The sequence below is a fragment of the Quercus robur genome, chromosome 11 (assembly GCF_932294415.1).
Source record: "Quercus robur chromosome 11, dhQueRobu3.1, whole genome shotgun sequence".
Lineage (NCBI taxonomy): Eukaryota > Viridiplantae > Streptophyta > Magnoliopsida > Fagales > Fagaceae > Quercus > Quercus robur.
In genome coordinates this window covers 38,383,557-38,410,543 of record NC_065544.1, presented here as the reverse complement: position 1 = coordinate 38,410,543, position 26,987 = coordinate 38,383,557, and the positions used below count along the sequence as shown (strand labels likewise).

The following is a 26,987-nucleotide window of genomic DNA, read 5'->3' as shown; positions in this document are numbered from 1 at the left end:
CACAGCCGACTGCTAAGATTTGAAACAACAGATAGAAGCTCTTATAAGACAAGGGAAATTGCAGAGGTTCATTCGTAAGGGAAGGACGGATCCACCACAAGAGCAAGCCCCACAACGGGAGAATGAACGACTTAGACCCCTCATTGGAGATATAAGAATGATAGTAGGGGGCACAGCCAAAACCGGGTCGTCCAAGAAGGCCCGTAAGACCTACCTCAGAATGGTCTAGAACGTCCAGCTGACAGGCTCCGTACCTAAGATGGCACAGATCGACAACCATATAATCAGATTCTCGGAAGAAGACACTTGAAGGCTCCACCACCCGCATGACGATGCACTTGTCGTCAGCCTACGAGTAGGAGATTATAACATGCATCGGATTCTGATCGACAATGACAGCTCAACAGACATCCTGTATTACCCGACCTTCCAGCAGATGAGGATTGACAGAGAACAACTGGTCTCGATAAATACCACCCTCATCGGTTTCGGAGGCACAAGGATTTTCCCCCTTGGCGCCGTCACATTGTCAGTAACGGTAGGCGACTACCCGCAGTAGATTACCAAGGACATAACATTCCTTGTGGTCGACTGTTCATCCGCTTACAATATCATTCTTGGATGACTAACCCTTAACTCATGGAAGGCTGTAACTTTAACCTACCACTTGATGATCAAATTCCCTACAGATTATGGAGTAGGAGAGCTACTGGAAAATCAGGTGGCTGCATGCAAATGCTACATTGCCATGCTAGAAATGGATGATCACCAACAAACATTGTGCATAAATGAACAAAGGGCAATAGTAGAGCTGGTTGAGGAGCTAGAAGAAATAACCCTTGATGAATCAAAGCCCGAACGGACGACTAAGATGGGTACATTATCAAGTCAGATGGTACGACAAGCGCTCACGACCTTCCTTAAGGACAACCAAGATGTGTTCGCCTGGAGTCATGAGGACATGCCAGGGATTGACCCTTCAATCATAGTACACAAGTTGAATGTGTCGCCCTCATTGCCTCCCATCCGACAAAGAAAATGACTGTTCACTCAAGAAAGAGGCAAAGCTATAGCTGAAGAAGTTCAAAAGTTGCTTGATGCAGATTTCATTCGGGAGGTGTACTACCCCGATTGGTTGGCAAATGTGGTTATGGTTAAAAAGGCCAATGGAAAATGGAGGATGTGCGTTGATTTCACAGATCTTAATAGAGCCTGCCCAAAAGACAGTTACCCACTCCCACGGATAGATGCCTTGGTAGACTCGATCGCAGGACACGAACTTCTGAGCTTTATGGATGCTTTTTCTGGTTACAACCAGATCAGAATGGAGAAAACGGATTAAGGAAAAACTTCCTTTGTTACGAGTCGGGAACTTTTCTGCTACAAAGTAATGTCATTCGAACTCAAAAACGCAGGGGCGATGTATCAGAGATTGATGGACAAGATGTTTGTCCACCAGATTGGGAGGAATGTGCAAGTTTATGTAGAAGACATACTAGTGAAAAGCGTAAGGGAAGACGACCACTTAAGCGGCCTCCGAGAAACTTTCAACATGCTCCAAACGTACAATATGAAGTTAAATCCGAGTAAGTGTGTATTCAGAGTCACTACGAGGAAGTTTCTGGGATTCATGGAATCTCAAAGAAGTATAGAGGTCAATCCAGAGAAAGTACAGGCAATAATGGAGCTAGCTCCACCAAAGACGGTTAAGGAAGTGCAAAGCTTGAATGAAAAAATAGAGGCATTAAATAGGTTCGTTTCACGGGCGACAGACAAATGCCTCCCCTTTTTTTCGCGCATTGAAGAAGTCATTTGAATGGACAGACAAGTGCCAACAGGCGTTTGAAAACCTAAAGGCGTATCTGTCATCTTCCCCATTACTCAGCCCATCCAAGCCAGGAGAAGAGCTCTACCTATACTTAGTCGTCTCACAAGCCGCTATCAGTGCCGCTTTGGTAAGAGAGGAAGATGGAGCTCAGAGACCCGTCTACTTCGCAAGCCGAGCATTTTGAGAAGCAGAAAAGAGGTACCCCCAGATGGAAAAGCTGGCCTTCACATTGGTAAATGCGGCACAAAAGCTTAAGCCATACTTCCAAGCGCATACCATTGTGGTCCTAACGGACAAACCTTTGAAAAGAGTCATGAATAGCCCCAAAGCCGCAGGACGGATAGCTTTATAGGCTGTAGAATTGAGCGAATTCGACATATAGTACCGGCCGAGGACGGTTGTAAAGGGACAGGTTGTGGCTGACTTCATCGCTGAGTTCACTCTCATGGACGGCCAAGGGGCAGAAAAGATTCCCCTGTGGAATATTTACTCGAACGAATCTTCTAATAGGCAAGCAAGTGGAGCCAGTGTAGTGCTATTCTCCCCAAAAGAAGATAAGATCGAATGCATGATCTGACTCGATGCGACAAATAATGAGGTAGAATATGAAGCCTTGATTGCAAGACTAGACCTCGCAAGAGCAGCAGGGGCAAAAAACATTATCATACATTGCAATTCCCAAGTCATAACTAGTCAGGTCAACGGTGGCTACGAATGCAAGAATGAAAGATACCTCGATGAGGTGAAGGGCCGAATTGGTAGTCTCCAAATCAAGTTCGTCCAAATCCCAAGGGAGGAGAACGAACGCGCCGATTGACTTGCTAAGGCTGCCTCAGCAGAATGCATGCTTGTCCCCAATAGGTATTATCTTTCATCTAAACCTCCTCGCTCATTGATGAGAATACAAGTGTGCAAGAGATAGGTATTAAAAACAACTGGACTGCGCCATTAATCTCCTACCTAAAGAATGGAATGCTACCGGACGGGAAAGACGCTGCAAGGAAACTAAAGGTCCAAGCCTCATGATTCGTTATTATAAAAGATGTTTTGTATAAAAGAGGCTTCTCCCGCCCATATCTGAGATGCTTAGTACCCGAGGAGGCAGAATATGTCATGAGTGAAGTTCACGAGGGGATTTGCAGAAACCACTCGGGGGCAAGATCACTAGTACACAAGCTGATTAGAGCAAGATATTACTGGCCCACCATGCAGAAGGATGCGCAAGCCTATATCAAAACCTACGACAAGTGTCAGAGGTTCAGCAATGCCATCAAACAACCATCCGAGGAACTAACCCCTATGACGGCCCCATGGCCATTTTCTCAGTGATTAGATATCATGGGCCCCTTCCCTATAGCAGTCAGGCAGCTGAAGTTCCTGGTGGTCGGCATCGACTACTTCACAAAATGAGTGGAAGCCGAAGCCGAAGCCTTAGCCGCTATCATGGAAAAGAATATTTGGAGTTTTGTTTGGAAGAACATCATTTGCAGGTATGGGATACCAAGAGTGCTTGTCTCTGATAACGGAAAGTAGTTCGACAACCACGCATTCAGGGACTTCTGTTTGGAGCTAGGAATCAAGAACCATTACTCGTCGCCCGCCCACCCCCAAGCCAACGGATAGGTAGAGGTTATGAAACGATCCTTGCTCAAGATCGCATCTGGCCGGAGGAACTTCCGAGCGTTTTATGGGCTTATCAGACAACAGCAAGAACACCTACCGGGGAGACACCGTTCCTACTAGCGTACGGGAGTGAAGTAGTCATCCCAGCCAAAGTTGGATTCACAAGCTACAAGGTAGACAATCATGACGAACGGAAGAATGACGAGACCATGCGCTTGCAGCTAGACTTACTAGATGAAGTCAGGGCTACAGCTGAACAGAGATTGGCACGGTACCAGAACCTCATGGCCAAGCACTACAATTCCAGAGTTAGGCACAAGGACTTTCAGGTTGGAGATCTCATCCTAATGAAAGTAATGGGCGCTAGCAAAGATCCTACTTAAGAAAAGCTCAACCCAAACTGAGAAGGACCCTACAGAATTACGTCATGGCAGAGGAAAGGCACGTACCACCTCAAGACACTAGACGGGGCAAAAGCTACCCCATCCATGGAACACTGAGTACCTAAGAAAGTACTGCCAGTAGAAAGCGACATTCAACAGATTCTCAGTTTTTTCACATTTTGCTAGTTTAATTTAATTATTGCAACATTCTCCGCTTTTCTAGTTTACTATCTAGACGGTTTATTTTCACTTTTTAAGTTTTTAAGCTTCTCCTTTAAAGAACTACTTTTGGTTTAATAATACAAGGAATATTCAGATATGACTGGTCTTTTTATGAAAATTCTACTAAGTCCATAAAGTGGACGGTTCATCCATGAAGGATGAGAATTTTATGGACGGGTCATCCACAGAGGATGAAAATTGTATTCAAGTCCACAAAGTGGACGGTACATCTATGAAGGATGAAAATTCTACCAAGTTCTACCAAGTCCATAAAATGGACGATTCATCCACGAAGGATGAAAATCTTACCAAGTCCATAAACTGGACGGTTCATCCATAAAGGATGTAAATACTATCAAGTCCATAAAGTGGACGGTTCGTCCAGGGAGGATGAAAATCCTAGTCCAAAAAAATGGACGGATCGTCTAAAGGAGATGAAAGTCCATTTAGTGGACGGACAATCCTTGAATGATGAATTATTAAGCCTATAAGGTGAACGATCCATCCAGGGGTATGGAAATTTTTAAAAGTGGACGGATCGCCCATTGAGGGTGAAAGTCTAACCGAGTCCATAAGGAGGACGGTCCCTCTAGTCATTAAGACGGACATAACTTAAAGTCCAAAACACAATGTGGACGGACACATTTTGGGAGATGGGTTTTTAACTCCATGGCCAAAAAATGGAAGGCCTTAAAAGCACATAACGGACGGATCCGTCGAAATTCAAACCCCCATAATTTCCATTAAGGCTTAAATGACGGGTCATATAGAATGGACCCATTGTGTTCATAACAACCATGATACAACCAATTAAACCAAAATAAGCAGATAAAAATATAAAACCCTTGAAGGGAAATTGTTTAACATGGAAAAAGTGATGACGGATAAAATTAAAGGATTGTTCTCCCAACTTAAAAAAAAAAAAAAAAAAAAAAAAAAAAAAAAAAAAAAAAACACCACTCTTGAGGGTTTGCATCCTTCTCCTGACGGGTGTCATCCCCTACAAGTTGGACTTGACCTTGAGCATTCTGTGCCTGGGCTAACTCTCCGTCGCCTTGAGTTGCATCCTCAGCAAAAAGATCCTCAATATTCTCTGAGGCGACGGGCATGATGGAGGTTTGGCCTCGGTCTTCGACTTTGATGTTGGACATGTCCAAGTCAGGGTAGGCCATCTTGACTTAACGGATAGCATCATCAAAACCCTCTAGAAAAGAGTCTCCGAGCTCGGACAGCAAGGCGTCGGAGTTGCGGTATTAATGGATCGCCACTCCCTTAGCCTGACGGAGTTGATCCTTCAGGTCCTAGATCTCCTTATCCTTGTCCTCCAGGACCTTCTTTACCTCCTCCATCCCCTGCTCAAGCTCCTTCCTTACCTTCTCCGAAAGGTCAAACTTCTTTTCCATATTAGACTTCCATGCTTTGAGCTGATTCAGTTCATCTTCCGTCAAGTCTGCCTTTGCCCGCACACGTTTCAGGGTTGTCTCATGGTGAAGGCACCGTCCCATTAGCCCTTTCATGATGACCATTGAAAAGGGAAAAGGGGGTTAGATGTGAACTAAAAAGTAATGACAGATGGAGAATTACTTGAGCTATGCTAAAGAGCCTCGTCTCCCCCATTGCCTCCGTGGAATGGTTGCTTAAGTCTTCATAATTGTCAGTTGTCATGATGGACGTCAGCGTCTCTAGGGCATATTCGGGGTCCCCACAGAAAAGGACGGGTGGCTTCTACTGAGAGGGTGACGGCCCCTTCATTAAGCCTTTTCCAGCTCCATGCTTAGCCGGGGTAACCGTCTTCGCCCCTTCTGCCTCCAGCCCCACGACGGTATCCGAAGGAATCCTAGGCTTTTTGGGTACATGGTCTTGTTTGGTTAAAGTTTTCCTCTTAGTGGACGGGTTGTTTGGGCCCATCCCCTTTGGTGCCTGAGTACCGTCCTCTACCTTCTTGGCAGCCGGGGCCTTAATCATAGCCCTCCTCTTGGCAGCATCCATTTCTATAAAAGGAAGATGGACGAAAATTAGCTATATGGTAAGAAATCCAAAAATTCAAATAAGTGTTAGTGACAGACTTACGTTGGCGCACTCGAATGTCGTATCTAATGGCCTCAGGGGTAGGCTCCGGTCCGTCACAATACCAATTAAGAGTGTTTAGCGTAACTAACTTAGCCCAAGTCCTCTCCTCTGGCTTGGTCTTATTAAAAATCCTTTCTAGAAAGCTCTACTGCTCAAGAGTAATTTGTGGATGCCATCAAACTGCAGAAAGAGAACGGTTAAAGAGATTGGGAAAAATGAAAACCGAACAATTAAAAGGACTCATGCATTAGGACGGGTGCATACCGGATGGGTTCAATATGCCCCAAGTTGTGTCGATGAGCATGAACTCTGTGTCCCCTGGATGGTCTATCCATTCATTCCCCTCTAGGAAGAAATAATGACTCTTCCAGTTCCTATTGGAGTCCGGGATCTCATACACAAGCCTCAACAATAGGCTTCTAGGTGTAAAGCTATACATGCCCCTTGATTTATCTATCTCATTTGGACGGTAACAGTTAAGGAATTCTCATACCGTCAACCTCCTAGCATCGTCCGACATAACCCCATAAAGGACATCCACTGCTAGGAAGACCCTCCAAGCATTTGGAGATACCTAGTTGACGGACAGACCTAAGTGTTGGAGTAGCTCATGATGAAGGGAACTCAAGGGAAACCTGAGCCTAGCCTTCAACATTTGCTCATATACTCTGACACCTTCCAAACCTTCGTAATAACATTTCTCCGACTCGTAGGGCAGACGGACGGAAATGTTATCTGGTATCTGAAAATGGGCTCTAAACGTTTTAAAGTGTTTCTCTTTAATTGAGGAAGTAAAATAATTTACTGATCACTCGGGTAGCATGACGAACTGCCTAAGTCCATCAGGACCCACAATGGGCTGGATTGGGAGGTCATTGTTGTCTGGTCCGTCATTAGAACCCTTTTCATCACTCATCTCCAAACCCTTGTTCCTTGAGGACAAAGAAGAAGCAGATGGGCTCCTCTCTTCACTCTGACTATCATGGTCTTCGTGACCTGACGGGTACACTTCCTCGTAGCCCGCCCCGTAACAGACAAATGACTGGTGACTTGACGCACTAAACATGTCCTACATGCGACGGTTAATCCTAAGACTCTGATGTGTCTGTAGTGGGCGATGGTAATGCAAATTTAAAGTGTAAAAAGAAGAAATTTTCTAAGTGGAAGGGGAGAAATACTCACCAAAATAGCAGGACGGACGGATAAGAGCTACAACAATGGGTAAAACGGCTGGACAGTCTTGTCTGTCTAGCAAGGATGACGAATGTGCTCTGATCGTAGATTTCAACAGAAAAGTAAAAAATGAGAGGGAGGAGGGTTGGTTTATATAGAGAGATATCACGGAAGGCGAAGTGACACTTCAATCCAAGAGAATGGCCACTCAACGAACGCCACATGTCTTGCGCAATAAATGATTTCAGGCCAACCTAACAAGTCTGAGGATCTCGAATGAACTGTCACCCCATGGTTCCTTCCACTCAAATATCATGGACCCATGGGGTGAAGGGGGCAACTAAAGAGGAAAAATTAAACATGATGGATCCATCTTGACGGACTTGACGTAAGAAAAGTGTACTCGCATTGGACGGATCACGTTAGGATGGGTGCAGCGTGGATGGATCGAGTGGCCATGTGGCATCCAACTCATCATCACGTAGTCTCGAAGGAACCTTAAATACTTGTGACATACGATTAGCCCTGATTCGTAGAGTCCCAACATGAATGGAATTCCAATATGACTAGAATTCTAGAATATACGCGTATTAATGAATATCTTTCTTATAAGGAAAAGACTTGTTCCACAAGTCTTGGGGTATGTCCCTATGCGACTATAAAAACCCAAAGACCCTCAAGAAAAAGGTACGCATAATTTACCCCTCTTTAACACTCTAGAGTTGTGAGAATAGTTCTAACTTGACCTTTGAAGGGTATTTAGCCGGCACCACACCGGTGCTCTCTATTAGGTCTTCTCTTTTTGTTGTGTAGGTCTTGCTTCGAGTGTGCGAGGACTGTGTGGCTCACTGGTGATTTTTACGACATCATCACGTGAGATGTAGGGGTTGTACGTAATCAAATCAAGTCCACAACCTTTTTGTTAAGCATGTGTTGTTAACTTGTTATACTGTGAGTTCTAATTAGATCAACTGTTGAAATCTCTCTAAAAATAAAAAATAAAAAATAAAAAACTTGTTATACATGAGATGGATTGCACTTAAAAAATCTAACTCCATCAATGGACGATCATGCTATTCTTGATAATGGATTTCAGTTTCTTGAAAATGGCGGGGTGCTCTTTAAGGAGGTGAAAACAAAGAAAATAAATAAACCAATAAAAATGTAATGTAATGATTTTTTGAACTGTTAAATCTCTTTTTATGGGAAGTGATTAGAAACAACAGAGTTTTATGTTGTTCTTTGTTTACGATGTAATCGTGCTACTCTAGTGATGCAAAAGAGAAATAGAAATAGGGGGTCATATGTCCCTCTTTCTCTTCCCTATTGTATATATTGTTTTTACTTAATAAAATCTACTATCGTTTCCTCTCCAAAAAAAAAAAAAAAAAAAGAAAAAGGAAAAGAATCCTAACTCAACTAGAAAAGGGAAAGAAATTCCTAATTCAACAAGCAAAAATAAAAGAACATAAAATAAAATCCCATTTAAACTAGGAAAGAGGAAACAACATAAAATAAAAATAAATAAAAAATCTGCTTAATCAACCAATTTGCATCAACATGCCTATGATTATTTATCATTTGGACCAATAGGAACTATCTTCAATTATATTTTAATTATTCATTTTTGGATCAATCAAAATTACATTGGAATTAATCTTATACATGCATCAGCATGCCGCCTATTAGTAGATATCATGTTTTCCAACCTTCATTTAATCTCACCACCAGGGAAACCATCATTCTATGATGAAAGGAAAAATCAAAATTTTGATTATTATATTTTAAAAAGCTTAATTGAAAAATAAAACTTACAAGTCCTAACAAAAAAGAAAAAAAAAAAAAAAAAAAAAAAAAAAAAAAAAAAACTCATATGCATAAATTGAACCACAAATTGCAAGATCAAGCTGAATTATGATTTTTACGGATTATATGCAGTCCATGATTAGGGTTTATCACATGTGATTATGATTAATTTATTAAGATTGTTTATTGAAAGTATTAAAATATAATTTTAATTTATTTCTGTGTCATAATTTCATTAAATCAAACCTTAAATAAGAGGGTGGATGCATGCACTAGATAATTCCCTTGGATAGTTGTCTTAATTTTAAATAAATAGTTTATTATATTTTAAATTAATAAACATTTAAAATTAATAAATATCTCTTGGCGTTATAATACTTGAAAAATGATAAAATAGGTCCAAAGTCGTATTTATCTCTTAGATTGATCAGAAAATCAAGTTGGACTCAAACCGAATAAACTTGAGTCTCTTATGGTAAAATGTCGATTAGATTTTTAAAGTGCATCAAGTGCCAATAGGAACTCAAAAAACATCAAATGACACTCAAGTACTCTGTTTTGAAATCAAGTCTATATTTTTAAAGTGCATCAAGTGCCAATTGGCACTCAAAAAACATAAAATAACACATAAGTATTCTGTTTTGAAATTAATTCTTTATTTTCTTGATTTAGTTGAGATGCAACTTGATCCAATCATTTTCATAGATAAATGCCAAATAATTTTAGCATTGAGGAGTATATAATTCACTCCAACTTATCTACCGAGGATTTTCACCTTTATAAATTGAGGAGGTATCCTCAATTTCAAAGCACATTCAACATTTGAGTCCAAGAGATAGATTTCGAGAAAGTGTCTTAGAATCCCTAATTTTATCTTGAATTAACTCCCAACGGCCTCCATAAATCTTAAACATAAAATAGTCATATCATTTATTAAGCAATTTATTGACAGACATTTAATAATTAAACTGAAAGTAGTTTATTATCAAGTATATTTAATGAGTGCTAAGTCATTTAAAAAGCAAGTATACTTAATGTTACACATTAACTACGCATTTTTATTAATGTAAGAAAAAATTGTTATTGTAAATCCTTTTTAAAAAGGTAATGCTAATATTTTTACAAACTATTAATATGACAAGTTCTAACTAGTTCTTATCTAAGCCTACCACTAATATCATATTTTCATTTACCAATAATCACTTACATCATCATCATTTTGTAAAAAGTTTATGAAATAGTTTATAATTTTAGCATTTTCCTTTTTAAAACAAGCATGTTTTAGTGGAAGATATTACTTAATTATGATAAATTAATTACCATCAAGATATTTTATATGCAAGTACATTTCGTGTGGGTTTGGATCCACGTTTTAAGCCCCACGTTTGCATTTTTTTTTTTTTTTTAAAGACTAGCGCTTGGTGCATTGTTCATGGGACATGAACAGTACACCAAGGCATATGAACAATAAAAAAAAGAGTGAACAGTAATTTTTCACACATTTAAAAATTATTTTGTTACAGTGTTTTCAGTTTTCAGTTTTTAGCAATATAAGTTGTATCCAAACGGACCCTTAATGTTGGAGCATTAATTATGCGTATTTATTAATGCAAGACAAATTAATTATGCAAATATTAAACAAGCATATTTATTGCAATATATTTTTTTGATTGATTTATTGCAAAAAATTTAAAGGGAAATGTTAATGAGTACTCTATATGCATTAGTTTAGGAATTATTTTTAGAAACATTTTATGGGAAAATGATAAAGCAATTAATTTTTTTATCAGCTTTTTATATTTCCCATAAAATGGTTTATTAACAATTGCTCTAAGGGAATCCCTTAACATGACCCAAATTTAAAATCTAGATTTAGACAAATTTATTTTCTGATACATTTAATGAGTCAAGATATTTAATATTCAAGTATATTTAATGTTGAATATTTAACGAACCATCCGACTTAGGTTAATGAGTGCCAAAAATGAAAAGTAGAAAAATTGCATTTACCTTCCCTGATTATTGAAATTACACTAAAGTCCTTGTAGTTCTACATTATAATAAAAATGTCATTGGTTTTTTTAAATAACAATTATCTTTTGGATAAAGTTTAATTACAAAATTAGTTGTAGTCTAAGGCTACAACCTTACTCAATAAAATAAACATTACTACATATTTTAGAAATCTAACTGTTTGCATGTTTATTACACTCTTAATACACATATCAAATTTTGTGTCAATTGGATATTATTTATTATATGATCTATAAATTTATATTTTATGCATAATTTTAAATTACAAAAACTTGCAATTTAAACAATTTAATGATGACATAGCTATTGATCTTTAATTTTTTAGAAATTTTGCAAGCATGGAGAATATAAGAAGAAGATGGATCCAATAGTAGATTTGTCAAAATTCACTTCCAATAAAAAAATATTAAGTAAGGTTGTGTAATTTAAGACTACAACCAATTTTGTAATTAAACTTTGTTCTTACCTTTCTTACAACTTAAATCCGATAAATCCACTAAAGAAACTTTAAAAATGATTATAAAATTTGTATATTTTTGCTTTAATCCTCTCCAAATGGAATTCCCATTTTATTATCTATTACTAATGGATTAAAAAGCAAATAGGGAAATTTTTAAATCCATAACCATAAAAAGAAAAGGTCAAGAAATCAACATTTCGAGTTTCAATATATCCCATTAAAGAAATATAAGATTTCCCATCAAGAAATAACGTTCTTCTTTAAAAAATCACCATAAACCTTATGGTGGAGCACTATTTCCTTGCTTAGCGAATTTGAGCTAGATCAGGAGTTACGCATAAAATTTCGAGAAGCATATTCGCATAGTTCATTGAATTGCAATCGTGTGTTTTTATTTATTTATTTTTATTTTATTTTAATTGTATGTTTACAAAAACTAATGAATGGCAGAGGCCGAAGGGTATTTTGGTAGTAATTTCTTGAATTGTATCCTTCCATCATTGCCAATTATCCTTTATCAATACATATGTATTGATAACCATTTTTGAGGTTATTGTTAACCTTTGGATGAAAAGAAGGTAAAAATGAAAATAAAGAAGTTGAAAAACATTGCTTAAAGTGCTAGTGGATCACTAAGCATGAGGCTATTGGGGGGAGGGGATTTATCTTGCTATTTGTTTGGCACCAAAACCAGTGACAAAAAAATATCGACATTCCTCCCTATAATTCTTGAGAAACCTTAAATTCTTTGATGGCCTATTTTGAATATTGCAACATTGATTTTTTGAGCTTTTTCGATTTATTTATTTAATATTATTAAATTTGGATTTAAATAAATCTCTCTTTTTTTTCTTTTGGATGATTTTAAGAATTTATATATATATATATATATATATATAAAAATTCCATTTGAAAAGGAAGGGTGAAAATGAAAATATACAAAATTTAAATTAATTTTTCATTTTTCATTAGTAAACTAATGTTCCTAAACAACAGGGAGTTGGGTGTAGTTCATTTTGAAAATCTATGGAGGTTTGTGAACAATTCAAAACAATGGAGTATTTAGTATAATTAAGCAAAGCTTGGCAGAGGTTAATGCAATTTTCCTAATGTAAAATTAAGGTGCATTTAATACATGTAAAAGTCACATTGAATTTGAACAAGCTTTGTATACCACTATACCTGCAATTGGGCAACCTTTAGCTATAAAAGTGAAAGGGCAATACATTTCAGGAGTAAACAAATATCTTCTCTAAGCACCATAAAAATGAAACAAATGATGGTATCCCAATTTTATTGTTTTGTGCTTGTCCTTCTCATAGCCTTTGACCTAAGTAGTTCTTCTACGTTGACATTGGACAATTTTGCTAAACACCATGTACTAATCATCAACAACCTCAACAACAAACTCCTTAACTACCATTGTAAATCTGGAGATGATGATTTAGGCATTAGAACTCTTCAGCCCAAAGGAGAGTGGGAATTCTCTTTTCGCCTCCATTGGATAGCTTCAACACTTTTCTACTGCTATTTTTGGTACGACAACTTCTATGCTGCTTTTGATGTGTATTCGGCATATCTTGCAAAGGTGTGTGGTGGGAACAATTACTATTGGACAGTACAAGAGGATGGATTCTACTTATATTATCCAGAGTTGGCTCAGTATATAAAGATGCATGATTGGTAACAATAATTATGAATTTGACTAAAAGTTTGCAAATCTAAATAAACAAAAATTTATGATTTGATGGAAAATTTATATGGATTTTGCAACCTAGTTTAAATGGTAGTGTTGTTGACATCAATATTAGCGTGATCTCTGTTTTTCTTTTTTATTAAAAAAATCATTTCATAAGATGAGATCTATAGACCTTTTTTCCTTCAAAATTCATGTCTATGGAAATTCAACCTTCATCTAAGTCACATTCAGCAAAAGTAAGAATAATCAAGGGTTGATATAGGGTCAGGGATATACTTTAGCAAACCTTATTGTTGATGATACGTTTTGAGCTTTAGGGTAAATTATAAAGTTAGTCTCTATCTTTTAAGTCATATCTCAATTTGTTTCATAACCTTTCAATTGTGTCAATTTGATCTCTAACTTTTTAGTATTGTGTTAAAATGGTCCATACCGTTAAGTAATGAATGGAAAATGCTAATATAGCTAATGTTTAAAATAAAATATTATTTTCATTCACATGAATAGCCATGTGTATTGCCACGTCAACATTAAAAAGAAATTTAAAAAAAAAAAAATTATCCTCAATGGCCTCTATGTTCATACTTCATAGTGTCCCCATCACCCGCACCTCCGAAATCCATGAGATCAAACCATGGTTTTTAAACCTAGACCGGACCCTCTAGTCCGACCGAGTTAACCGTGAACCGGTAATAAATCCAGTTTTTTAACTATGAGAACCTAGTATACATGATTTCTAAGAGAACCGAGTATACATGGAATAGGGAAAGCTGCCAGGATTCGAACCTGAATTCTCTCACCTTGTAAGCACCAAGTCTAAAGCCATGACCAACGAACCATGTGCTCTTCTTGGGAGCTAATATGCAGTATTATTAAATTTATATTAAATTTACATGATTTATAGTTTCTAAACTTCTATATTATCTTTCTCAACATATTAAATATTACTAATTTTTTTTTCATTGCTAAATTAACTTTTTATTTAAGAATAATACCTATGCAATTTATGAATTTATTTTAAAAGTTGTTTTTAGTTAATTGAAATGATTTCTCTTAAAGGATTATTATATAATAAAAAATTATGCTTATTTATGTGGTACTATTTTTTATTAACCTTATAATGTACTATTTTATGTTAACCTTATAATATCATGAAATTTTCATTGAAATTTTGTTTCAATTTTTAAGATATTTTTAGTAAATTTTGCTAATATTTACAAATTTAATATATTTATTTATATTTAAATAATTATTAAATTAATTATGACATCATCACGGTTCGACCTCGGTTCGACCTTAAAAATCTTGAATCTCTCCCTTTTACGGTTCAATGAATGGTCCAGGTTTGAAAACCATGGATCAAACACCGCAAGTCTCAGTCTAGCATAGGCTTTCCTTGATAAAAAAAACTCATCAAAGATATTCCTTTGCCAAAAGAAAACTGAAACGCACGCAATGATCCACAACACAATGTGTTAAAAATAATGCTATCAATACCCTTTAATGATGCAACAGGTGTGATATATTTCTTTGATTTTACAGTATTGATCTCGTATTTGATTTTTTGATGTGTTTGCATTTGTTTCCTTGGCTTATTTTCTTCTTAAAAGTTACAAAAAAAACTTGTGTTTTACTCCAATTTATATTCAATTGATTGGCCTAATTGAAGGAGCTTGAAGAGTTTCGGTCGTGGAGAGAGAGAGAGAGAGAGAGAGAGAGAGAGAGAGAGAGAGAGAGAGAGAGAGAGAGAGAGAGAGAGAGAGAGAGAGAGAGAGAGAATGTTGATATTTATAATTAATGAGACATGGCTGCTTTTTTTTGAGAAGGTGAGACATGGCAGCTTATGTGAAAGTCATGTAGCATAAAAAATAATATTTTAATTTGAGCGTTAGCCATGTTAGTATTCTCCATTCTATCACTTAACGGCCATGTTCATTTTGACACAATACCAAAAGGTCAGGGATCAAACTGCCACAATTGAAAGTTTAGGGACAAAATTGAAATATGGTGTGAAGGATAAAGACCAACTTCGTAAAGACTAACTTTGTAATTTACCCTTATTAGTATTATCCATTCTATCACTTAATAACCATGTCCATTTTAACACAATACCAAAAGGTTAGGGATCAAACTGACACAATTGAAAGGATAGGAACAAAATTGAAATATGGTATGAAGGATAAAGACCAACTTTGTAATTTCCCCTTATTATTATTATATAACCAATAGGATGATGGTATGTAGTGATTATATATAATAAAAGTAATGTTTGAAATGAGCTTATATAAAAATGGTATTGCACCCATTAAAACTTAAAATCTTAATATGAAAAATCATAGTTCAACTAGGAAAAATAAAAGAACATAAACTGAGATCCTTTTTTTTAATCAACTTAAAATAAGAACCTAATTAAACTAGGAAAGAGGAAACAACATAAAATAATAAAAGTTATTTTAGAATCAACATGCTAATGATTATTTATCATTTGGACTAATAGGAATTATTCTCTAGTTATATTTTAATTAATCATATTATGACTAATTAAAATTAAATTGGAATTGATTCTCAAAAAATTAGATTAAATTGGAATTAATCTTATGCATGCAAGCCTATCTAAAACTATGTTTTGTAACCTCCGTTTAATCTCACCACAAGCAAAACTGTTAATCTATCATTAAAGGAAAAATACTAATTTTGATCATTGGATTTTCAAAAGCTTGATAGGAAAAAAAATATGTACAACTTCTAACAATCAAAACAACATCTCACATGCTTAGATTAAGCCAGCCAAATTATGATTTTAACGGTTGATATGCATTCCCATGATTAGGTTTTGGTTCTTGCAAGTATTAATTTGAATTTAATTATACAAGATAATTTCATTAAAGCAAAGCTTAAATAAGAGTGTGGATGCATGTACTAGATAATTCCCATGGATAGTTGTGTCAATTTTAAATAAATAATTAATTATCATTTAATTTAAGAAAATTAGTAAACATTTAAATTTAATAAGTATCTCTTGGCATTATCTTACTTGAAAATTGAAATAGGATACAAATAGGTCCAAAGTCGTATTTATTTCTTTTATTATTCAGAAAACTATGTAAATCAAACTCAATAAACGTAAGTGTCTTAGTCAAAATGCTAATTGACACTTTAGCTAGTGCATCAAGTGCCGATTGGTAGTTAAAAATAATAATAATAAAAAATTAAAAAAAAAAAAAAAAAAAAAAAAAAACATCAAATGACGCTTTAGCGCTATGTTTCAAAATTAAGTCTTTTTCTTGATTTTGCTTAGATGTAACTTAATCCAATTATTTTCAAATAGAAATGCCAAATAATTTTAGCATTGAGAAGTTAGTAATTCACTCTAACTCATCTGCCAAAGATTTTCCCCTCTATAAATGGAGGAGGGATCCTCAATTACAAAGTACATTTAACATTTTAATATGAGAGAGATTCTGAATAAGAGCTACTAGGTGATTCTTTATTTTTTATTTTTATCAATCACTGTACTCTTCCCCCTTACAAGCCTAGAAAATTCTAGCTTTAGAATCTCTAAATTTATCTTGAATTAACATCCAACCATCTCCATAAATCTATTTTTACAAGATAGAAATTTCTTCCTCGAGACTTAATTAAACACCAGCCCTTAAACATAAAATAGTCATTACATCATTTATCAAGCAAACATATTTGTTGACAAACAATCAATAACCAAACTAGAAACAGTTTATTGTAATAATTTTAGGATCATGCTAACGAGTGCCCTTAGGGCACTAGTTAAAAATCCAGTTAAAGAAAGTTTTTATGGAAAAAAAAAAAAAAAAAAAAAAAGCAATTAATGCTTTACCAATTTTTTTCATTTTCCATAAAAATGATGTCAAAACTTTCTTTCATTGGATTCTTAACCAGTACCTTAAGGGCACTCGTTAGCCTTTCTCATAATTTTAATATCTTAATTCAGACAAATTTATTTTCAAATACATTTAAGTTAAAACATTTAATAATCAGGTATATTTAATGCTGGATATTTAATACTGCATTTATTAAGACTTAAGTTGATTGGTGCCAAAAATGAAAAGTGAAAAAATTGCACTTACCTTTCCAAAGATTTATTGAAATTATATTGACCACCCCCGTATTTTTAATTATACAAAAGCCTCTTTAGTTTTGCAAAATAAACTACAATCACCTCTCTTCCAACTTAACAATGTTAAATCCATTAAATGAATTTTAAAAATAATTTATAAAATTTTTATATTTCCTCTTTTATCCTCTTTTTCAAATGAAATTCTTATTTTTAAATCTATAACTAATGGGTTGAAAAGAAAAAGGAGGAATTATTTTACTCGAAATTTTATAACAACCTAAAATAAGAAAAGTTCAAAAAATCAATATTGCAAGATTCAAGGAATATAAATATTATATTTCCCATCAAGAAATCACATTAGGAAAATTATAAAAAACTTATGGTGGAGTACTATTTTTTCCCGCTTAATGAATTTGAGCTACAAATAAAAGAACGAGAAGTGTTCGCATAATTCAACGAGTTGCAACAGTGTTCTTTCTAACTGTATGTTTACAAAAACTAATGAAGGGCAGAGGTTAAAGGGTGTTTTGGAGGAAATTGCTTGAATTGTATCCTTTAATCATTGCAAATTATCAATACATAGGGTAGGACTATCCCACCATTTTGGAGCTTATTGTTGACCTTTAGATTAAAAGGAAGTAAAAGTGAAAGGAAAAACATTGCTTAGAGTGTTAGTGGATCACTAAACATGGGGCAATTGGTGATGGGGGGGTGGGGGTGATTTTATCTTGCTATTTGTCGGGCACCGAACCCATTGACAAAAATAACATCAAACATTCTTCCTTAGAATTCCCAAAAAATCATGACCTATTTTGAATCTTGCAACATTTAGGGCTTGTTTGGTAAGGTAGTTCAAAAAATAGTTTTTGGTGTTTAAACACTGAAAACTATTGAGTCCAAAAAAATTGTGGGCCAAAAAAAAAAAAAAAAAAAAAAAACCATGTTTGATAAGGGATTTCTTATAGGAGTGTTTGAGTTACATTTCTCATTTTAGGATGTTTCAACACTAAGTTTAGAGAACTCATTTTACCAGTTTAGTTTTCAAATAATATTACTTAATGACACTTTTATAAATATGTTAAAAATTGTAAGTCCCACCTAATTAGACCAAATGAGGGAACTTTCTCTCTCTTCAAATAAAATAATAATACTTTTATTGTACTTGTCAACTTAAAAAAAAAAAAAAAAAAACATATATATCAAACACACAATTATGTTTTCTTACATTCTAAAATATGTTATTTGAAACATAATACCAAACACATTTTTTGCATTATGAATACTTTAAACATGTATTTTCACAACACTTTTTAAACCACAATTTTCACAAAATTTTGAACAAAAATACTTGAAATTTCCTATCAAACAGACCTTTAGTTCTTGACCTTTTCATATTTTTCGTTGTTATTGAATTTAGATTAAAAGAAATTTGTCTTTTCTCTTTTCCATGAATTTAAGGGGTGAGAAAGAGAGAGATTTTCATTTAAAAAGGAAGGGCAAAAGAGGAAATATGCAAAATTTTAACCTTTTTTGTTAGTAAATATAATGTTCTCAAGCAATAGAGAGGTGAGTGTAGTTTATTTTGAAAATCTATGGAGGTTTATGTATAATTCAAAACAAGGGAGTGTTTAGTATGGTTTTAGTAAATCTCGGGGAGGTCAGTGCAACTTTCCTAATTTAGAATTAAGGTGAATTTAATACATATAGTAATCACGTAGAATATGAATATGCATTGTATATGTGCAATTGAGCAACCACTAAGTAAGAGAGAAATGCATTTCAAATGTAACAAAAAAATTTTCTAATCATCACAAAATGAAATAAAGGGTAGCATTCTAGTTTTATGGTTTTGTCCTTGTCCTTCTTTTAGCTTTTGGACTAAGTAGTTCTTTATCGTTAATACCAGACTTATTTAAAAAACACCATGTACGAATCATCAACAACCTCAATTACAAATCCCTTACCTACCATTGTAAATCTAGTAATGATGATTTAGGTCTTAGAACTCTTCTACCCAAAGGAGAGTGGGAATTCACTTTTCGCCCCCATTGAATATATTTGATGCTAGCTTTTCTCTTGTTATTTTTTGTACAATAACTTCAATACTAGTTTTGATGTGTTTTCAACATATCTTAAACAAGAGTGTAATGGACGCAATTTCATTTGGACGGTACAAGAGGATGGATTCTACTTATATCATCCGAAGTTGGGTCAGAATGTAAAGATACACACGATTGACAAAAATAAATATGTAATGTATAAAGGTGATGAAAAGTTTCCATATCAAAATAAATAGAAAATAAATAGAAAACTGATGATTTGATGATGAAAAATTTATATGAAGTTTGCAACCTAGTTGAAATAGTAGTGTTGCTAACATTAATATATGTTGACTCAATAAATTGTTTATTTATTTCTTTAATAAACATTATTCAATAAATTGTTTATTTAAATTATGGTTTTCTTATTTTCCTTGTTAATAAAATAAGGGCAACTTCATTGTAAAACTCTCAATCTAAGGGGAGATATATAATCAGTTAAATTGTCATTTTAATGGCACTAGTGTGACTTCTCTCATTCATATTGGTTTGGCTCAACAAGAATTCATGGGTGTGTAGTCTCTCACATAAGACTATAAGTATATAACTAAAAGAGAGAAAAAAAAAAAAAAAAATAGTGAGAGATGATAATAGTCTAGACTCTAGAGAGCTTGAGAATTGAGTTTGAATTTGATAGATTTTATGTGAGAGAAATACTATTGGTACTTATAGATTTTAGGATACTTTAAAAAAATAAAAAATAAAAAAGGCATATGATTATTTGGGTGAGCAACAAATTAGGCCAGCAAGCACCGATGGATAGAAAAACCAACCCATGGCCTGCCCCATTAGGCTAGTGAGCTATCCATGGGCCTCAACAGTATTGAGTTGGATTGCTCATTAGGCCGATGGGCTTGCAGGTTATTGGGGCAAGCCATGGACCATAAACTATTTGATGACCCTTACCCATGGCACTTGCAACAACGCTCACAAAAATAAGCATGAATTTTCTAGACAGCAATTCTAAAAAATTCTATTAATTTTCTTTATAGTGTGTATTATGAAAGTTGCAGTAAAATATATTAACAAGAAAGACATCAATAAAAAGACATAATTGAAAAGCCACTATTAACAAGACACAACCTTCAAATCACTTGTTAAAATAGTCATTAGACATCACTTAGACACTTATTTTTTATTTTTTATTTTTTTGCAGAATTTGAAAGCCTGCACTTAATCTACCCGCGATCTCGATCGAATGAATTGCATTTTGCTCGAGTGAATTGTCTTTCACTTGAGCAAACTATTCAATAAATCTAAAAACCCTCAAACAGAGAGCAAAATTCAAGACCCGCAAATCCAACACAACACAATACAATGGATTGGAGTTTAACAGATTTGTGTCATAAAAAAGTTATATTTGTCACATATACACACACACAAGCTCATGTAAATTGCATTTTGGATCTCTTTAAATATAAAAATCCATTCTTATAAGTCAAGTGATATTTTGACAGAAAATAAAAAGGCTTTAAAAAATAGTTTACTTTCGTGCAAAATGTAAAATTTTAACAAATAGATGTGGTTTAATGAAGATTTGTAAAATATTCTTTTGAGTAAAATAGTGTTTCTGTTTCACATTCACAAAAGATTTACAGTGACAAAGATTCACCCAGAAAATAAAGTTACACAGCGGATTTATTGAATATTCTGTAATTATCACCAAAAAAAAAAAAAAAAATTAAGGGCATTTCTGAAATATATGGAATAGATTGGGACGGGATTTTGTGTCCTAAATCCTGATACTTTTAACTCCTTATCATGTCTTACGAATTGAGCTCTACAACATAATTAAAAAACTAATTTTTGAGATATTATTTAGATGATCGCATGGTTCCAAACTTCCAATATCATGAATTGCAATGTGCTTTTTTAAATGGTAAAAAGTTATGAACTAAGTGGTCAGTTTTATCTTGAGATCGTTAGAAACCAAAATCAGGTCTATTATAAGTTAATCTTATATTTTCCTTTTTCTTTTATTGGGAAGAAAAAATACTACTCGTATAGTGAACCAGCTAATAAGAGGAGCATGATTTGATGTCATCTTCCTTTAATGTTAATGCCTATATAATATAAACATTTCTTCACGGATGCCAGAGGTCTCATGGGAGAAGGAAGTGGATGCCTCATAAGTTTCACATGGTTGTTAAAGCAAGACGGATTAGATCATAAACTTGACAAGCTCTGAATAATTACTTCTTAGATTGAGACTAACAAGTAAAACTGTAAAACCTAATAACACTAGAGTAACAAGTGACTTCAAAAGAATGATATTCCATAGGAAATCAAATTACTTTCTGCAAGCCAATCGAGAAGGTTTAAATTCCAGATCCACTTAGGAGAGTAGGAAAACAATTGCCAAATATGATCACTTTCAACCTTTAAAAAGTTCCAATCAGAACTTGTGCATAGGGAACTTAATGCCGTTCAGATTTACAAAACTGAAAGGAAGAAACGACCTATATCTACAAAATGTAGTTTCAAAAGTTCAAGCCAGTTCTTCAACCAAAAAATATGAAAAGCTGAGAAGGGAGAAGAACATCACCACCATAGTGATGACATATTCCAACAGTCCAGCACCTATGTGGGTTATCCGGTAAGCAAACAAACATCTAACATATATACAGCCAAGGTAGTGACACCCGTTGAAAGATTCGAGTTATTCAAATATTATGGTACTACTGGAAAATTGATTTGACTTTGCTTAAAGCTTCTAGTCATGCACAGAACTACGATTAAGATTTCAGTACCCTCTCAATGGCAGCCACATAGAACTCCTTTGGCATGGTACCTACCACAGAGTCACGTTTCTCCCCATCCTTAAACAGTAAAACCACAGGTACAGCCTTAATTTCGTAGTCCTCAGCGATCTCTGAGTCATTATCAGTGTTGAGCACAAAGCATTTAAGTCTCCCAGAATACTCTACTGAAATCTCATCAATCACCCGGTGGACCATCCTGCAAGGGCCACACCAACTCGCATAAAATTCAACAAGGACAGGGATTTCACTCTTCAGAATTGACTTCTCCCACGATTCTTTTGTAACTGGAGCTGCACATATTAACATAATATTGTCAGAAGGGACATCCAATGTTTTAATCTTTGTGTCTCATTAGTCTCACTTACATTTCAGAAATAAAGCTATTCTAAGTAATAGAAGCAGTATACCAAACCATAGATGTGTCAAGGCAGCATGTACCATTGCCTTGAGTACACATTCTATATTGCAGGCAGAGAGATATATTTCTCACTCTCAAAAATGTCATACCTTATGTGAGTGGAAACTTTTTTGGCAAATCATGATCTAATCTAACACATTTGTTGAGGAATTATATAAGATGCAGAAAAAATCAATGATCCCATCACCCTCGGTTGCTGTTCTTCAGTTACCAAAAAGGTTGCTATTCTTCCTTTGTTCTCCCAAATGCATTCAGATCTCACCCAAGGAATCCAAATTCAGAATTCAAACAGATAAAATATACCAGAGTTTAACAAATGACAGAAAAATAAAGTGAGGAAATCTATAGGAAATAGAAATAAGAAAACAGGGAAATCCATTTCAAGAGAGATACTAATTAAAAAAAAAATTATGAGTAATTGATTCATTGAAAACGCACAAAGGGGCACAACCCTAATACACGGGAAATATACAAGAGAAACACCAGAGTTATGATTGAAAATTAAAACGATCAATCGACTCAAACAATTAACATATGAAGGAAGTACATCCACAATAGGGAGCAATAATTTTATGGATTGAAGACCCAAAGGAAAATTCTCACCAATATCTTGTCTGGAAGAAAGAATTCAACAAGAATTATTACTTTATTTCTAATGGAGACAGATATGAGAAAACACGGACAAAGCCAAAAACAAAAATTGTTCATCTTTATAAATAAATATAAACGAGAGAGAGAGAGAGAGAGAGAGAGAGAGAGAGAGATCCACACCAATCCAATACAATTGACTAACTGAACCATTTTCTTGAAAATGAAAAAGGAAACCAGATCAAACATGCATTAGCTAATATATGCAACATCATTCTACCTTATAAATTGTAGATTTGAAAATCTAGCATGTAATAATCCATTGCTTTTTGAAGTTCTTAGGATAGTGTCATATGGAGTTCCAAAAGATAACTACAAGTGTTACATGAAAATGAAGTTTAAATTGAAAACCTAACATCCAAATATCCAATGACTGATGAAATCCAAAATGTAAACTGACAGCGGTCTTCCTATTTCTGTATCTAAGAGATCTCCAATAAAGGCATCCTGATTTAATAAACCATTACTTGCAATTACTTGATCACCTCGCCAAATATACCTTTGCTGTATCACAAGCAAAAATTATATCGCTTTGTTTCCCCTGAGATTGACTCCACCATCCGCAAAAAACTGGGCCAACAAATAGGATACAATATACAGTTTAAAAATCATATTTTCACAAACTGTAATATTTGTAAAAATTTCCTATAAAATTGAATCAATTATTCCCTTTAAACCTTTTATTTATTTATTTTATGATGTGGAACCTCACCAAGGCAGGGTCCTTTGGCCCCATCCCTTGGAATGTAAACCACGGATACATGCCCCACCCGCTAGAACCGTGTATCAGGTAATCCAAGGGAACTCTTAGTGGGGATCAAACCCAGGATGTCTTGGGTCTACAGCTCATCTTAAGCTTCCAACTACTAGGCTGTACCCTGATTGGTCCTTTTAATCTTTTATGTTCATAGTTCTAATTAAAAGTTTGGCAACATGTCATTTTACGCCCTACTTGTGTGACTTCAAGAAAAGCATTTTGAGAATTTTATTATCAATTCGCCACATATAGATTCACATTACTTCATTTATTCATTACAAAACAATCAAATCCAAGGAAAATTAAATCCGAACCATGAAATGGACGAAATGAACTGTTTTTGAAATGAAGTGTGGATCATGTTCCCAAATCCAAAGACAAGGTGAATATATTTTGAGAAGGAAAAACAAAAATGGTATAAAAAAGCATCTTCCAAATATCAATTCGCAACTCTTTCGATTCAAGGCAGTTTAATCTTGATCTATTCGTTTCGATTTTCTTTCTTATTGGCAAGAAACACATGCACAAGGCGGATCTTGAACCCTAAACTACTAATCCTCCAATCCGTTCCTACTAGAGAAAGAACTCCGAGCTCATTGGCCTAATTTCTTGCTAAATTTTAATTTCAATCTTCAGCGCACAGTTCTACAACTTTACGGTTACGATTCAGTTACCAATGATCATGACACACGATTATACAGCACGAAAGATGAAAAGAAAGAGAAGATAACAACTAAGACTTTTTTTAATCAAAGGTTTAATAGCAGCAGAGAAATGCAATATGATCTACAAGTTTCTCTTTCTTTTTTTGTTTTCTCGGAAACCAAACAGAGAGTAGTAACTAATATTCATATGCATAATCATAAATCAAAGGCAACAAAAATGGTTCAATCAGAGAGTACCTTTGGATTCGCGCGAGCAGAGAAGCTTGAGAGGGAGATGAGGAGATGGAGATGGAACCCTAGGGAAGGTGCGGGAATGGAAAGGGAATGAGGCGGGTCGGGTCGGGTCGGGTTTGGTCCGAGAGGGAGAGAAAACGAAGGGGCGTTGTCGAGCGCGTGGGAGAGGGAGAGAGAGCGGAGCCGAAACTAAAAGAGAAGGAGAGGAAGCCATAGGCATTTGATTGGGCACCAAACACAACACAAAGTAAGCGAAGAATGAATGAGAGAGAGAGAGAGAGAAGACAAACGGTGTGCGCTGCTCGGGTGCGATTTGAGTCTGATTGATTTGTATGACCAAAAATTGAAAAAAATAAAATAAAAATAATACAGAGAGAGAGGGAGAGAGTGGCGGTGCACTTTTTTATTTTCTGTTTGGGTTTCTCTGATCTGGTGAGGGCGATGGGTTGAATTAACGGACGAAACGGGGTTTTCATATGTAGTGGGTAGATACGTAGGTGGAGTTAACGAGTTGTTACTTCAGTTTGGAGTGGGAGTGGGACAGTGAAAAAAGGATATTTACTGTGAAAAACAGTACACGCCCGGTGGGACTCGAACCCACAATCGCCTGATTAGAAGTCAGACGCCTTATCCATTAGGCCACGGGCGCTTCTTGGTGATACTATCCAAATCAGTCATTATTAACTCTTTACGTTCAGATATTGGACATTTGGACAGCTCCAGCCAAAAAAATGTCTTTTTTTTTTTTTTTAACGAATCATTCTCTCTCTTAGATTACCCCTCTCATTAGCTTTCCCCCTTTAACTCATGTCTCTCTTCTTTGATAATTGATAGAAGCATTTGGGATGGTTGTCGTTGAAGCGCGGTAGCCAAAATTGATCGTGGGTGGAGCTGAGTAGCTATTGGTAGGGACAGCTGAACAAGAAATGTAATTGGTGTAATCGCCTAAAAGCCCAAATAAAAGAAAGCTCCACTTGTAAAAAAAAAAAAAAAAATTATATATATAATATATTTATCTATATATATTGAGAAAAATTATATTTTATCACCCTAAATTATATCTCATGTTATATTTTGCATCATAAACTTTTCGAATGCACATTTTACACCTTAAATTATGATCATTGTTACACTTTGCACCTTGCCATTAAATTTGCTGTTAATTTGAATGAAAATTCAAAATTTATGGTGCAACGTGTAATAAGGAGTATAATTTAGGGTGGTAAAGTGTAATTTATCTTTTGTTTTTAAAATATTGAGAAGAGGGGCAATTAGATCTTTTCATGTGGTGTCATATTTTTCCATTTAAGTTAATAGCAAACTTAACGTTGGGGTGCAAAAAGTAACAATGATCATAGTTTAGGATGCAAAAAATGCATTCGAAAAGTTTAGGATGCAAAGTGTAGCAAGATGTATAGTTTAAGGTTGTAAAGTGTAATTTTCCCTATATTTTAATTACAAAAAAAAAAAAAAAAAAAGTCCTTTTATTGATCAATAAGATGTATTAAAAATGCTCCATTGTATCCTGAAATGCGGAAGATTAAAGGGAAAAAACAAAAATAGTCAAGCTTTAACTAATAAAATTAAATTTTAGGAGACAAATTTATTAATTCATTCTTAAAATATGTTAAGTCAAAATTAATACAAGACAAATTCATTAATAGTACAACGTAATTATCTTGAAATATACTAAAAAGAGAGATTATAAATTTCTAAAACAAAAGAAAAAATCTCTCATTTTTCTGTCTCTCTGCCTCTCCCTCTCTATATTCTTACTTTTCTTTTCTTCAAGCTCTTTTTTTATAAGCTTAGTCATTCTTTATTCAGCCAACCCTGCATAACAGGGGTAACCCCTCTCTCCATCTTTGTCTTTCCAATATTTAAGATTGAAATGTTCGCTTTTTATTCAATTTAAATATTTTAAGTTATATATTTTAACCCACTTGATTGATAAAACAAGGACAACACGCTGGTCTTGCTCTTGCACAGTTTGCTCACACTTCACAGCACTGT

General features: G+C 34.8%; 2 protein-coding genes and 1 non-coding gene across 4 annotated transcripts; 1 reads left to right on the top strand and 2 right to left on the bottom strand.

Moving 5' to 3' along the window:
• Window positions 1-3,138: 3,138 nt before the first annotated feature.
• LOC126705006 (uncharacterized) lies at window positions 3,139-3,834 on the top strand. The gene is made up of 2 exons (XM_050403972.1): window positions 3,139-3,318; window positions 3,382-3,834. The coding sequence occupies exons 1-2, from the start codon at window positions 3,139-3,141 to the stop codon at window positions 3,832-3,834; spliced, it is 633 nt and encodes a 210-aa protein (XP_050259929.1).
• An 18,011-nt stretch (window positions 3,835-21,845) lies between these two features.
• Window positions 21,846-25,467, bottom strand: LOC126705911 (thioredoxin M3, chloroplastic). Of its 2 annotated transcripts, XM_050405132.1 has the most exons (3): window positions 24,978-25,467; window positions 23,818-23,888; window positions 21,846-22,542 (listed from the first exon to the last, which is right to left on the bottom strand). In XM_050405132.1, the coding sequence occupies exons 1-3, from the start codon at window positions 25,192-25,194 to the stop codon at window positions 22,504-22,506; spliced, it is 327 nt and encodes a 108-aa protein (XP_050261089.1). In that variant the 5' UTR covers window positions 25,195-25,467; the 3' UTR covers window positions 21,846-22,503. The 2 variants fall into 2 exon arrangements, with proteins under 2 accessions (XP_050261089.1, XP_050261088.1); XM_050405131.1 differs by lacking the exon at window positions 23,818-23,888 and having other exon boundaries at window positions 24,978-25,433.
• Window positions 25,468-25,550: 83 nt separating this feature from the next.
• TRNAR-UCU (transfer RNA arginine (anticodon UCU)) lies at window positions 25,551-25,623 on the bottom strand. The gene has a single exon. It is a non-coding gene; the product is annotated as a tRNA-Arg (tRNA).
• Window positions 25,624-26,987: the final 1,364 nt, after the last annotated feature.